Genomic DNA, 14,509 nt, shown 5'->3' on the forward strand with positions numbered 1-14,509 from the left:
ACCCATCAACTCCATGGAAGCCTGTTAATAATAAATACTTTATATATTATGAACTAAGAATGATATTTCTTTGTGGAAGAGAGAGAGAGAAAGGAGGAGGAACTAGCATTTGACTATTACATAATAACGAGAAAGTGAACAGTTAAAACAGAGGAATTTTCTTACCTGGAATACAGTTAACAGTGCTTGCCAAAAGGAGTCAAAATTGCTGCGAGGTTTATCTTCTGTCGGTCTATAATTAAATTTCCCTCCAAACACTTGCATACCCAGAAGTGCAAAAATAACAATGAACAAAAACAAAAGCAGTAGCAAACTTGCAATAGATCTCACTGAATTGATAAGTGAACCAACCAAATTGCACAGTGATCGCCAGTACCTATAACAAAATAAAAAATACACATATAAAAGAAGTATATAAATATATATAAATGATACTGAAGCTTTACCAAATAATTAATTTTAGAAGTAAGGAAGTTTTATACAAATAACTGATGTGGCAGCTAAAGTCGAGACATGCAGTTATGTTTCTGATTTTGCAAATTCTTCAGCTGGTATGTGTTTCATGGGAGAAAAATCCTGCTAGACTAAAATGTGTCAACCTTCCCCCCCATCCAAAGGCCACACTTAAAAAATACTGCATAAGTCTTGACATGATGTTAGGGCCTCCCTCGACGAGTCTATCGACTCCTTGGAGTTTCCCGGAACAATAATAATAATAAAAAAAAGTCATCTGCAGATCAAATATTCATCTACATAGTCAATGAGATAGTCAATTTCGGTGGCCAAGTTGAGTTTGTGTGTTTGGCTAAAGGTTGAGTTTGGAATTTCATAGCACAGCTGTTTACAGACTGTCTGCTTGATTACAAGTAGCTGTATTATGCCTTGAACATGTCCTGCAAAATGCAGCAAAAAAACTACTGAAACTTTACTTAAAAAACTACTGCGAGTATTGTTCTGGGAAAGGGTATTAGAGAAGGACGATATTGTGATCTTGGAAGTTCAACCAATCTAAATTAGTTGGCCTTAAGTTGCTTTTATTGTACAGATTCTTTCCATATCATGTCTAGCATCATAGAAACCAAAGAGTGCATCAATATATAGTTTTCTATAAAGCTGATGAAAAGTATCATCGCAACACATGAAATGTAACAAATGAGGCTCTGTCCCCAAGAGAGTAAACATTTTGAAACTTTAAGTATTCTAAAGAATCAACTCTGCCAAGTTGGCACAAAAAAGACTCGGAGGAAGACCAAGGTATACGTGGATTGATACGGTAAAAAGTGCCTAAGACGATAGAAATATAAGATCTGATAATGTTGGAGTCTTGATAGGTAACAGACTGATTTGAAGGAAAATTGTAGATAGGAAGTTAGCAATGATGTAAATTTTTCATGTAGTACTATCATATCCTGTACACCCCTTGAGGGTACATTGATGATGATGAAAGAAGCAGAGAAAATGTGACAGACAATCTTGAAAGTGAATGACTGAAAATGATTCAAAACTCCAGAAGTGGCAGATAAAGTGCATAAAGAATCAATATCTATAAATTTAGCAAATGCAGAAAATGGAAAGAGCTGGACAAATTTGATATCAGCATTTCTCGTTTCAGTAGTGATGCATTGGTATAGAATGAGTGGTGGTGGCAGAGAGAGAGAGAGAGAGAGAGACATGGACAGTATGATCAAGAGTGAGAAAGGTGAGCACAACATGGAGATGGATATAGCATTAGGATGTAGCATATTTGAAGTGTGTGTGTGGGAGGGGGGGAGAGTGACTGGCAATATCAAACAAAGGTAGGATGCTTGGACACACACAGAGAGAGAGAGAGAGATGCAGTGAAAAAAAAGTGAAAGGTATGAAAAAATTTCACAGATGTGAAGCAAAGAGTGAGTTAGAAGAATGATAAGAGAGAGATAGAATGAGAAAAGCTGGAAATCAGAGAAAGTCAAGATAATATAGAAGCAAGGGATGGAGAAATGAGAGGAAGCCAAATAAATGAAAGAACAAGATGGGAGAGTATCATGTGAGAGGGGGAAGGGAGTGAAAAATACAGGTCAGCAAGAAAAGTAAGGTGTCATATTTAGAGTCTCTAAAACACGAACTGGAAACTGTCAAAGAAACAACCTTACTAAATGGATATAATTCAAAAATAACCCAAAAAAATAACTGACCACTCTCTTATACAGCAACTTTGACAGGAAGAAGACCACAAGCCTCCTTTACTATATATTAAACATCTCTGAATATGTGGCAAAATTATGAAAAAATATCAACTCATTGCTACTTAGAAACCAACAACCAAATTCATAACCTGCTACCTTCTCCAAAAGACAAACTCTCACCATTGATGTTACCTGGCATATTCCAAGTACCATATTCGTGTAAACTTGGCTTACTACAGATGAACAGGAAGATCTGTAAATAAACATATCTCTGTCATAATCCTTTCTTTTAGTGTTACATGGTAATCAGCATTCATTTTAGAAATTATGGACTTTACAATGGTGTTATAAATAACTCTTTTAATATTCCGCCGTTTCAATCTTCATATTAAGATCAACCTCAAATACACCTCAAAGTCACCTTTAAACCTCCTTAAACAAAATTAAAAAGCTTACTGAACTCATCCAAAGACCCACTCCCTCCACTGGCCCACCCTGGAGTACACCGCATTTATTGCACCAGTAACAAACCATATATAGGAGAAACAGGATGCACAATTCCTATCAGACAAAAAGAACATAAACGACACATTAAATATAATAATTATAGTGAAGCTGGTCTTTCTGATCATGCATCTGAACACCTTACATAGAATTGACTGGAAAAGTACTAGTTGTCTACATCACACCAAAACATGGAATGAACACAAATTTAGGGAAGCCTGTGAGTTTATTACCAACCACCCCAATCTGAACAATAATGATGGTCTAAAAATCCCAAACATATGGAAGATTCGACCCACGCAACCTTCCTCTCTAAGAGCAACTATAAACAGAACTGTGAAAAATCCAGGATCCTAAATCAAAAATAACATTGTAATGCTAAAAATAGGACATCATTGTTACTGAAAGAAAACTATACGTAAGAAAGAATGTTTATTCATGTTATCATAAATAGAATTTAGCTTGATGTAGTTTATAAATATATATATATATTTTTTTTTTACTAGAGGTCATGCCAGTAGAATAACTTGTGATCAATTCATTGTTTCTCTAGCTTACTGTATGTAATGTAACTTAGCTTGTCCTGTATATTTGTATATGCTCCAGATGATGATCTTAATATGAAGATCGAAACGTCAGGATATTAAATGAGTTATTTGTAACGTGGTTGTAAAGGCCATAATTTCTAAAATGAATGGAAATATATCTGAACATCAAGATCGCATCCGGTTTATCAAAAGCTCACAAATCTGGCCTGGCACAACTGGAATTTAAGACGCTAACCACAGGTTCCAATGGGATAATATCAAACTGTTTACACAAATCCATATGTAAACATGAATGTCTATACATGTCTATGTTGAAGACTTATTTCATCAACCTAACCTCAATTATAATGACTGCCTCACTATTCTAAAAGTGTGGGAAATTGCTATCCTCAATTGTATTTAACAAATTTGTAATCTCTCATATTTTATTTTTAACTAATTTTAATTATTTGCAGCCCAACACGAGAGTGGTCTGAAAAGTTCTTGACCTGGACCAAAGATGGCAACACTATTGGCAAGATTTTTTTTTCTTAGTTGGTACATCTGTCATAAGCATCCATGTGAAATTACAAATCATTCTATCAAGTAGTTTGTTTTATACAGTTGTCTGAAGCAAAAGTGTTGTCTATATCTCTTGAAATGGATAAAATTGAGTATCGTGAAGTTATAAAATATTTTTGTAAAAGAAGGTTTAACGCCAAAAGAAATTCATTCCAAGTTCATAAAAGTTTATGGGTTCTCTTCTCCTTTGTTTTCAACAATTAAGAAATGCCGAGTTTAAACATGGTCATACAAGCCTTTAAGATAATCCATGTGAAGGACATCCAAAAAGTATAACACCACCAGAAATCATTGATCAGGTGCATGATATGGTATTGGATGACCGGCAAGTCAAAGTGTGTGAAATTTCTGAGACTGTCAAAAGAACGTGTAGGATATATTTTGCATGCAGAATTGCAAATGAAAAAGCTTTGCGCAAGATAGGTGCTGCACTTGCTCACAACAGATCAAAAAACACACTTGCATGAAAATATCTGAACAGTGCTTGGAGTGTTTTAACAAGAATAAAACTGATTTTGTGTATTGATTTATTACTATGGATGAGACTTGGATTCACCATTACACGCCAGTATCCAAACAGCAGTCAAAACAGTGGACAGAAGCTGGTTGTTCAGCGCCAAAGGAAGAAAGTTGATTCCATCAGCAGGAAAGGTCATGGTATCGGTGTTTTGGGATGCTAAAGTTTATTAAAGATGTTTTGTTTATTAATTATCTTGAAAAGGGTAAAACAATATCCATCCATCCATCTTCAAGGCCCACCTTTCCTAATTAGGTTGTGGGGGCAGCAGCTGCAAGAGGAACTTCCAATGGTCACGATCCTCCGCCACCAACCGCAGGTGTTCTGGTGGGACTCCCAGACGTGTTCACCCAAGGTTTGAATATAATCTATCCAGCGGGTCCTTGGCCTTCCATGTGGCCTCCCACTCTCTGGCTTGTCAAAGAGGGCCTGCTGGGAGAGCCTCTCTTGTGGCATTCTGACCAGGAGCCCGTACCATCGTAACTGTGATCTGTCAACATGGAAAAGCAGCGGTTGAGTATTGAGGGTTTCTCTGAATTGCAGAGCTTCTGACTTTCCATCACTCGTGAATATGGACCCAAGGTATTTAAACTTCCCAACTGCCTCAGTGGGACTCCACTCACATGCAGAGTGCACTGGGATGGTTGCCTTGAGACCACCAATGTTTCTATTTTGGCCACACACTGATCTTCATCCCGGCATCTGCACAAACAGCTACATACCTATCCAGGATCCGCTGAAGGTCATCTGTGGAAGAGCTAAGCAGAACTAGGTCATCTGCAAAAAGCAGACGTTCAATGCTACTTCTTTCAATTCAGACACACTCACTGCCTCGGCTGTGCCTATCAATCCAGTCTATAAATATTATGAAAAGGAGGGGTGACAGAACACACCCTTGGAGAAGAGCAACGGAGACTGTGAAAGGTTCAGACTTTGTGCTGTTTACCCTGACACAAAACTCTGGGCATTCATACAGGGACTTGATGGTGGCTAATAGTTGGCCATCCACTCCATACTCCTGTACTACTTGCCAAAGCTTATCCTGAGGAACCTAGTCATACGCCTTCTCCAAGTCCACAAAACATGTGTATACATTCTTGGTATATTCCCAAGATTTCTCAAAGACTTGCGTTAAAGTGAAGATTTGGTCAGTGGTGCTTCTACCAGGACAAAAGCCACATTGTTATTCCTGAAACTTTGACTCAATTATGCTCCTGCACCTTCGTTCCACTCACCTAGCATATACTTTCCCATGCAGGCTGAGCAGAGAGATACCATGATAGTTGCTGCAAATCTCTCTGGTCTATCTTCTTGAAGACTGGTATTATTATGCCTGTCTGCCATTGCTTTGGTGCTCGCCCAGATATCCAAGCAGCCTGACACACTTGAGCCAGCCAGAGAACACCATCTCAATTTAAGGCTTTTAGCATTTCAAGCCGAATTTCATCATCACTAGCAGCCCTGTCCGATTTTAGTGATTTTATTGCTAAATGGACCTCTTCTGCTGTGAGACTAGTCATCGCCCCGATCTGCACTTCTTGGATGTCCACAGCTGCTGTGTCACCTGTGTTGAGAAGGCTCTCAAAATATTTCCTCCATTTGTGGAGGATATCCTTCTAGGTTGTTAAAAGTGTACCATCAGGCGCCTTAATTTCCCTTGCTGTGCATGATTTCCTCCCTCGAAGACGGCGAATGGTCTGCCAGAATACTTTGTTTGTATTTGCATAGGATGAATCTAATCTTTCTCCAAAGGACTCCCAAGCCTTCTGCTTTACTGCCTCAGCAGCAGCTTTTTGCACCTCAGTGTACCAGAGATGCCTCTCAGGTGACCTAACCCTAAGCCATGTTAGGCAGGCCTCCTTTTTTGCCCGGACAGCTTTATGGGCCTCTTGGTTCCACCAAGGAATCCTTTTCTCACTGCCCATTGCCATGCTGAGCAGCTTTTTGCAACAGCATGAGAGTGCAGAGGCAGTGACAGCTGTTCTGAACAGCTCACACTCCTCCTCCGCATCTGCAGTCTGCTTGGGAATCTCTTTGAACCTGGAGGAGATGTTATCTGTAAAATTCTTCCTCACAGCCTCATTTTCCAATTCCTGTTTCCCATTTTACGAGGTATATATCTGCTCAGGTCTACCAGCATTGATGGTAGCATTTGGTTTCTGTACCCGTAGAGTGCAGATAACAAGGTGGTGGTCAGTTGACAGTTCTGCCCCTCTCCTCACACGACCATCCAGCACTGAGGAAAATCGGTCTCTGCTGGGACTATAAAGAAGTCAATCACATACCTTTGTCCAAGTGCATCCCTGTACCAGGTACAGTTATGGACTTCTCCATTCTGACATTGGAGAACTGAGGGGTGTGGTTGGGAGGTCTCCATTCCTCCCAACCACACCCCTCAATGTCTGGTCATCTGTTCCAACATATGCATTAAAGTCACCCATTAGTAGACTGATTCCATGTCTGTCACCCTGTCAAAAGCAGCATCCACTTCCTCTAGGAAGACGGAGTATTCTGACTCAAGATTAGGTGCATAGGCATGCAACATAGCCAAGTTGTGGTTTTTTCAACTGGAGCCTTAACACATTATACCGGTCCCCCCCCCCCCAGTGGGATCCACTCAGAAACAAAAAGTTTTAAAAGACGTATACCGTGAGTAGACATATCGATACAAAATTAATAATGGAAAAAACTCACGTACAAAGATTATTTAATAGTATAATTTTCGTCTGTGTGTCACAGGCATCTTCAGTACATTAAGCTCAAATTAAACAATAACTGACAATTCCAAAAAGTGCCACCTAAGTAGCTGGTGTAAGATAACTAAAAGGGCCAATAACTTTCCTAAAAAATAAAAATAAAAAAATAAAAATAAATAAAAAATCAATACAATAAAAAGTTAGGAAAGATTATCTGATTTGTAAAGTACTATCTCCCATAAAGGGGATAGACGTAAGCCGTCGGATCTGTTTAAGTTAGGAGAATGAAGTAGAGTTTCACATGTTTCTTTATAAAGGCATTCCATGAGAAACTGACTTTTGTGAAGAACTCTTGCCTTTCTCCAATGAACTCTGTGTCTAGAAAAGATGGCATGTTCTGCAAGTCAAGACTTGTCAGGATTAAAGTATTCAATATAAATAAATAATTATTTATTTATTTATTTTTATTTTTAGAAAAGTTATTGACCTTTTTAGTTATCTTACACCAGCTTAGGTGGCGCTTTTTGGAATTGTCAGTTATTGTTTAATTTGAGCTTAATGTACTGAAAATGCCTGTGTCACACAGGCGAAAATTATACTATTAAATAATCTATTAAATTATACTATTAAATAATCTTTGTACGTGAGTTTTTTCCATTATTAATTTTGTATCGACTCAGAAACAAAGTCTGACAGCTGGGAGCTTATGAGTATCCCCACACCCACCTGAGCAAACACTGTTTAGCTCACACCGGAGTAGTAGAGTTTCAATCCCTCATCCAGGTCGACAGTTCCAGAGCCTATCCTCTTGGTCGAAGAGAGCCTGACTAAATCTAGTTGGTAGCGCTTGACTTCCTCGACCAGTTCCTTCTCCTTCCCTGTCAGAGAAAAGATGTTCTATTCCTTTCTTTTTGGGTTACACGGTGATCAGCATTCATTTTAAAAATTTTATGGAATTTACAACCGTGTTAAAAAAAACTTTTTTTATTATCCCGACGTTTCGATCTTCACATCAAGATCGTCATCTGGAGCGTACATAAATATACAGGACAAGCTGAGTTACATCATTGACTGTAAGCTAAAGAAACAATGATTTGATCACATGTTATTCTACTGGCATGACCTCTGGTGAAAAAAAATAAAATAAAATTATAAATTACATCAAGCTAAATTCTATTTTACAATGACAGGAATAAACATTCTTTTAGATGGTTTTCTTTCAGAAACAATTGGTGTCCTATTTTTAGTATTACAATTCTTATTTTTGATTTACAATACTGGATTTTCTACAGTCCTGTTTAAAGTTGTTCTTATTGAGGAAGGTCGAATATATACCTTCCATATGTTTGGGATTTTTAGACCATCATTATTGTGCAGGTTGGGGTGGTTGATAATAATCTCACAGGCTTCCTTGAATTTCCATTCATACCATGTTTTAGTGTGATGTAAACAGTTGGTGGTTTTCCAGTCAATTCTGTGTAAGGTATTCAGGGCATGATCAGAAAGGCCAGCTTCACCATCATTATTATATTTAATGTGTCGTTTATGTTCCTTTTGTCTAATAGGAATTGTGTGTTCTGTTTCTCCTATATATGGTATGTTGCAAATACAATAAATCCGGTATACTCCAGGGTGGGCTAGTGGAGGGAGTGGGTCTTTGGATGAGTTGAGTAAGCTTTTTAATTTTGCAGGAGGTTTAAATGTGGCTTTGGTTGTACTTTTGTAGTACTCTGTTTATTTTGTCTGATATTCCTTTAATGTAGAGAATGGTTATAGTTTTACTGTAGTCTGGTTTGTCTTTGTTTCCTATTGTGGTTTTGTAGATAATTTTGTTAATAGTGTTTTGACTGTATCCGTTTTTTTGTAAGTTATTACTGATAATTTTAAATTCGCCTTTCAGTTCTTGTTAACTGAAAGAACAGATCATCTGAGCTCTGTTATTTAGAGTGTTGATGACACCTAGTTTTTGTGTTGGGTGGTGGTGGTGGTAGGAGTTTATGTGTATATATTATCCCGTATGTGTCGGTTTTCGGTAAACAGTGAAGGAAAGACGTGTGACAAGTGTATCTAGAAACGGAAGTGTGTTGTGTTTTTCAGTTTCAATTGTGAACTGTATGCGTTTGTGTTATTTGTTTACATCGCTAAGGAATGTGTCTAATGTCTAGTGACCATGGGACTAGATCGCGAAAACATCGTCAACGTATCTAAGCCAGACTTTAGGTTTTGAGGGGAGGAATCTAGGGCTAGTTGCTCAAAATGTTCCATGTAAAAGTTAGCAATAGGGGGGGATAATGGCGAGCCGATGGCTGTGCCTTCTTTTTGTAAGTAGAAGGCATTTTGCCGTACAAAATAACCCAACCGTAATACACGCAAAGAGCGCTGTGATATCTGGAGGGAATTTGTTCTGTAGGAGAAGGATTGTGTCATTGAATGGGACGTTCGTAAACAGGGCAGTGATGTCAAAACTGACTAATAAATCATCTTTTTCTAATGTAATGTCTCTGATGATGTTTATGAAGTGTTGTGTGTTTTTGATATAGGAGGGGGGGGAATGACCTACCAACTCCTTGAGTATTGCCGCTAATTTTTTGGCTAAGTGATACGTTGGGCTATCAATTCTTTCAACGATAGGTCTTAGTGGGATGTTTTCTTTTTGAATTTTCGGTAACCCATAAATTCTTGGGGAGCGCGCGTAGTAAGGAAACAGTGTTTTGACCGTATCTTCGGGCCATGTGGTAATTGACTTAAGTAGTTTCTCTGTTTTGTTTTTTGTTCTGTTAGTTGGTTTGTAGTTAACTAATTTGTATGTGTTATTGTCAGAGACCAGCAGATTCATTTTTTCTATATAAGTGGTACGATTTAAAATGACAGGGGCATTTCCTTTATCGGCTCTGGTTATTACTATGTTTAGATTTGTTTTAAGTGATTTTATCACTGTTAATTCATGTTTAATTATGTTACTTGTTATTGTTTAAAATGTTGGCAGTTTCTATACATATTTTGTCTACTATGTTATTAGGTATGAATCTTAGTATGAATCTTAATCTACACTTCCGTTTCTAGATACACTTATCACATGTCTTCCCTCGGTCAATCTTTCCTTCACTGTTTACTGAAAACTAACACATACAGGACAATATATACACATAAACTCCTACCACACCACCCAACACAAAAAACTAGGTGTCATCAACACGCTAAAAAACAGAGCTCAGATGATCTGTTCCAGTGAACAAGCACTGAAAGACGAATTTAAAATTATCAGTAATAACTTACAAAAAAACGGATACAGTCAAAACACTATTAACAAAATTATCTACAAAACCACAATAGAAAACAAAGACAAACCAGACTACAGTAAAACTATAACCATTCCCTACATTAAAGGAATATCAGACAAAATAAACAGAGTACTACAAAAGTACAACCTCAAAACCACCTTTAAACCTCCTGCAAAATTAAAAGGCTTACTCAACTCATCCAAAGACCCACTCCCTTCACTAGCCCACCCTGGAGTATACCGGATTTATTGTATTTGCAACATACCATATATAGGAGAAACAGAACACACAATTCCTATTAGACAAAAGGAACATAAACGACACATTAAATATAATAATTATGGTGAAGCTGGCCTTTCTGATCATGCCCTGAATACCTTACACAGAATTGACTGGAAAACCACCAGCTGTTTACATCACACTAAAACATGGTATGAATGGAAATTCAAGGAAGCCTGTGAGCTTATTATCAACCACCCCAACCTGAACAATAATGATGGTCTAAAAATCCCAAACATATGGAAGGTATATATTCGACCTTCCTCAATAAGAACAACTTTAAACAGGACTGTAGAAAATCCAGTATTGTAAATCAAAAATAATTGTAATACTAAAAATAGGACACCAATTGTTTCTGAAAGAAAACCATCTAAAAGAATGTTTATTCCTGTCATTGTAAAATAGAATTTAGCTTGATGTAATTTATAATTTTATTTTATTTTTTTTCACCAGAGGTCATGCCAGTAGAATAACATGCGATCAAATCCGTGTGTAGAGGCTTAAGTGCTGTGAGGACATCATGTTGGAGGGCTTAATGGATTTTTTACTACACTCAAAAAGAATTAAATTAGAATTTAATACTTCCTATATTTCGTCCTAGTCACTAGGACATCTACGGGGATTACAAAAACAATTAATGTAATATGCACACACAAATCTTACATTACTAAGCCCAACCACGTGGGTGACAATAAAGTCCTATCTAGGTGGAGCGCCCTGTAAGGGAAGTAGTAGGTGGCCTGGAATGTAAGGTGGGATCTCTGGTGATGAGTGTTTCCCAAATCTTCGGAAGCTTAATGCCACCGTATTTATTAAGATTTGGTTGGTTTCTGAGAGTTGCTGCTGCTTCTAAGAAAAGTCTCTCTTTCTTGAATTTGCTGTGGTATAGCATGGTGGTTTTCTTCCATGATACTCTGTGGGTGGTGTCCAAAACATGGTCAGCCAAGCCTGAATAGCCATAGTTGTGTTTACAGATGTAAGACTTGTGTTCCTCCAGGCGGATGGATGCTGAAAACGTTTTTCCCTCTGACATCTCAGATCTCTTTTCCTTTGCCATTAACTCTGGGTATTTCTCTTGGAAGAACAAAATCTACAAGCAGATAGAGGGAACCGCCATGGATTCCCCCACTCTCACCCCCCTTGCCAATTTCTATATGGAAGATTTCGAAAAACGAGCCAAAGACTCAGCCCCACTCAAACCTTCTATCTGGCTAAGATATGTAGATGATGTGTTCTCTATTTGGCCTCATGGCCCAGACACGTTAGACTCCTTTCTCAGTCATCTGAATAGCCTACATCCAAGAATCCAGTTTACTATGGAAAAGAACAACTGTTTACCCTTCCTAGACACCTTAGTCACATGCCTGCCTAATGATACACTTGCCTTCACTGTATACAGAAAACCCACACACACAGGCAGATATATTCACAAACTCTCCCACCACCACCCCTCACAACAATATGGCATCATCAAAACTCTTACTAAGAGAGCCCACAATCTTTGTTCCAGTGGAACTGCCCTTACTACTGAGCTTAACCACATACACAACACTTTCCTCTCCAATGGCTACAGCGAACACAGGATCAAAAAAATAATCAGTTCCTCCCCCCATCCTCCTCGTCAACAAGATTTTAAAAATGCCATCACCATACCCTACATCCGTGGCACATCTGAAAAAATAGCCAAGATACTAAAAAAGTACAACCTACACACAGCACATAAGCCCTACCGCAAACTTGCTACCCTTATCTGGTCTATGAAAGATCAGCTCCCTTCTCTCTCGCTGCCTGGAGTTTACAAAGTACCATGTTCCTGTAAGCTGGCATACTTTGGACAGACAGGCAAATCAGCATCCATCTGCCTGGAGGAACACAAGTCTTACATCTGTAAACACAACTATGGCCATTCAGGCTTGGCTGACCATGTTTTGGACACCACCCACAGAGTATCATGGAAGAAAACCACCATGCTCCACCATAGCAAATTCAAGAAAGAGAGACTTTTCTTAGAAGCAGCAGCAGCTCTCAGAAACCAACCAAATCTTAATAAATACGGTCGCATTAAGCTTCTGAAGATTTGGGAAACACTCATCACCAGAGATCCCACCTTACATTCCAGGCCACCTACTACCGTCCTTAGAGGGCGCTCCACCTAGATAGGACTTTAGTGTCACACACGTGGTTGGGCTTAGTATTGTAAGATTCGTGTGTGCATATTACATTAATTGTTTTTGTAATCCCCGTAGATGTCCTAGCGACTAGGACAAAATATAGGAAGTATTAAATTCTAATTTAATTCTTTTTGAGTGGTGTAAAAAATCCATTAAGCCTCCAACATGATGTGATGAAATCATTGTTTCTCTAGCTTACAGTCAATGATGTAACTCAGCTTGTCCTGTATATTTATGTACGCTCCAGATGATGATCTTGATGTGAAGATCGAAACATCGGGATAATAAAAAAAGTTTTTTTTTAACACTGTTGTAAATTCCATAAAATTTTTAAAATGAAAAGATGTTCTAGTTTCCTAAAGCCATAGTCTGGTGCTGCTGTCATTACCATTTCTGTCATTTTTGCAGAACCATTTCTTTGCACTGACCCTAAACACCTCCCAAAACATGTAGCGGGCCCATTGATGGAGTTTCCTCTAGCAGAGTGCTGAAGAATGATGTCTAAGGGAGACAATAACTGGAGAATAATATTCCGATCTTTTAAACAGGCTAGACAAAAAAATTCATGAGAAAAAAATCATCTTTCATCAGGACAATGCACCTCACCCACAAAGGTGTTTTGGCAATGGGAAAATTAAGGGATCTGCACTATGAATTGTTGGAACATCCATCCTATTCCCCAGATTTGGCTACCTCTGACTTCTATTTCTTCCCAAAACTAAAACTTTTCCTTGCTGGTCAGCATTTTTCTTCACATCATGATTGCAGCTGTAGAGGGGTATTTTGCAGATCTTACCGAGAATCACTACAGGGAAAGGATAATGCTGCTGGAGCATCACTGGAATAAATGTGTTAGTCTTAAGGGAGATTATGTTGAATAATTAAAATAATTTTGAAATTATAAATTCATTTTTTTCGTTGTTAGGCCAAGAACTTTTCAGACCACCTTCGTAGTTTTAATCCATGAACACCCAACTGTATATATGGAGGGATTCCAATTTAATACAAGTGCTCTACTGTTTCTTTGTTTAATTCCTTATTATTATTCACTGTTTGTACTGATGATGTCTTATGATATGCAAGATGAAACATTTATACAAATTTATTTTTACTGTGGTATCTCTAGTTATAGCCTTGCATATGGTGACGAAGCAACAGAAGTAGTCAAATATTTTGACTATTTCTGTTGCTTCGTCCTCATCAGCAATCATTAAGGTTATTCTTCTATAGCCATATCAGCCAGAAATATTTGCACATTTCTGGCTCATAAGCAGGTCTTGCCATGCTCAACCATCATTCATACTCCCCAAACTTTGCTCCGGCAGCTACCCTGCCCCAGTTTCCCAGATTAAAATTGACATTGAAAGGATGCTGATTTGATAGTAATTATGGTATTTAGAAGAATACCACTATAGAACAAAATACTATCACAACAAGAGTTTGCCAAATCTTTCCAAAGCTTTTATGAATGCTGCAGTAAACATATTCAAGTTCAGTGACGATTGCTTTGAAGGAAAAAATAAATTATTATTATTATTATTATTATTATTATTAACCCAAGACCCCATGCAATCAAAGACTCATCTAGGAGGTCCTTTTATCAAACACACAGCTCATCATACCATGCTTTAAACACACTCAAATTCTCTTCAGACACCACACTCTCAGGCAAGGCATTCCAATCATTCACAACTCTGCATGAAAAAAACTTGATTCTCACTCCCCTACTCACACCCTCCTTATACAGCTTCCAGGAAAGGCCTCTGGTTCCCCTGAACTCCCACTAT

The 14,509-nt window shown here is 38.1% G+C and overlaps 1 protein-coding gene across 1 annotated transcript in view; it reads right to left on the reverse strand.

The window, feature by feature from the left end:
* Positions 1-14,509, reverse strand: part of LOC150110163 (muscle calcium channel subunit alpha-1-like) — a 1,246,847-nt gene that overhangs the window by 930,016 nt on the left and 302,322 nt on the right. Inside the window, exon 14 of the mRNA XM_090391329.1 lies at positions 166-376. Coding sequence (XP_090247455.1) covers positions 166-376 — 211 coding nt within the window. The remainder of the gene's footprint in view (positions 1-165; positions 377-14,509) is intronic.

The sequence above is a fragment of the Typopeltis vanoorti genome, chromosome 1 (assembly GCF_054136105.1).
Source record: "Typopeltis vanoorti isolate ZY-2024b chromosome 1, IOZ_Tvanoo_1.0, whole genome shotgun sequence".
NCBI classification, from domain to species: Eukaryota; Metazoa; Arthropoda; class Arachnida; order Uropygi; family Thelyphonidae; genus Typopeltis; species Typopeltis vanoorti.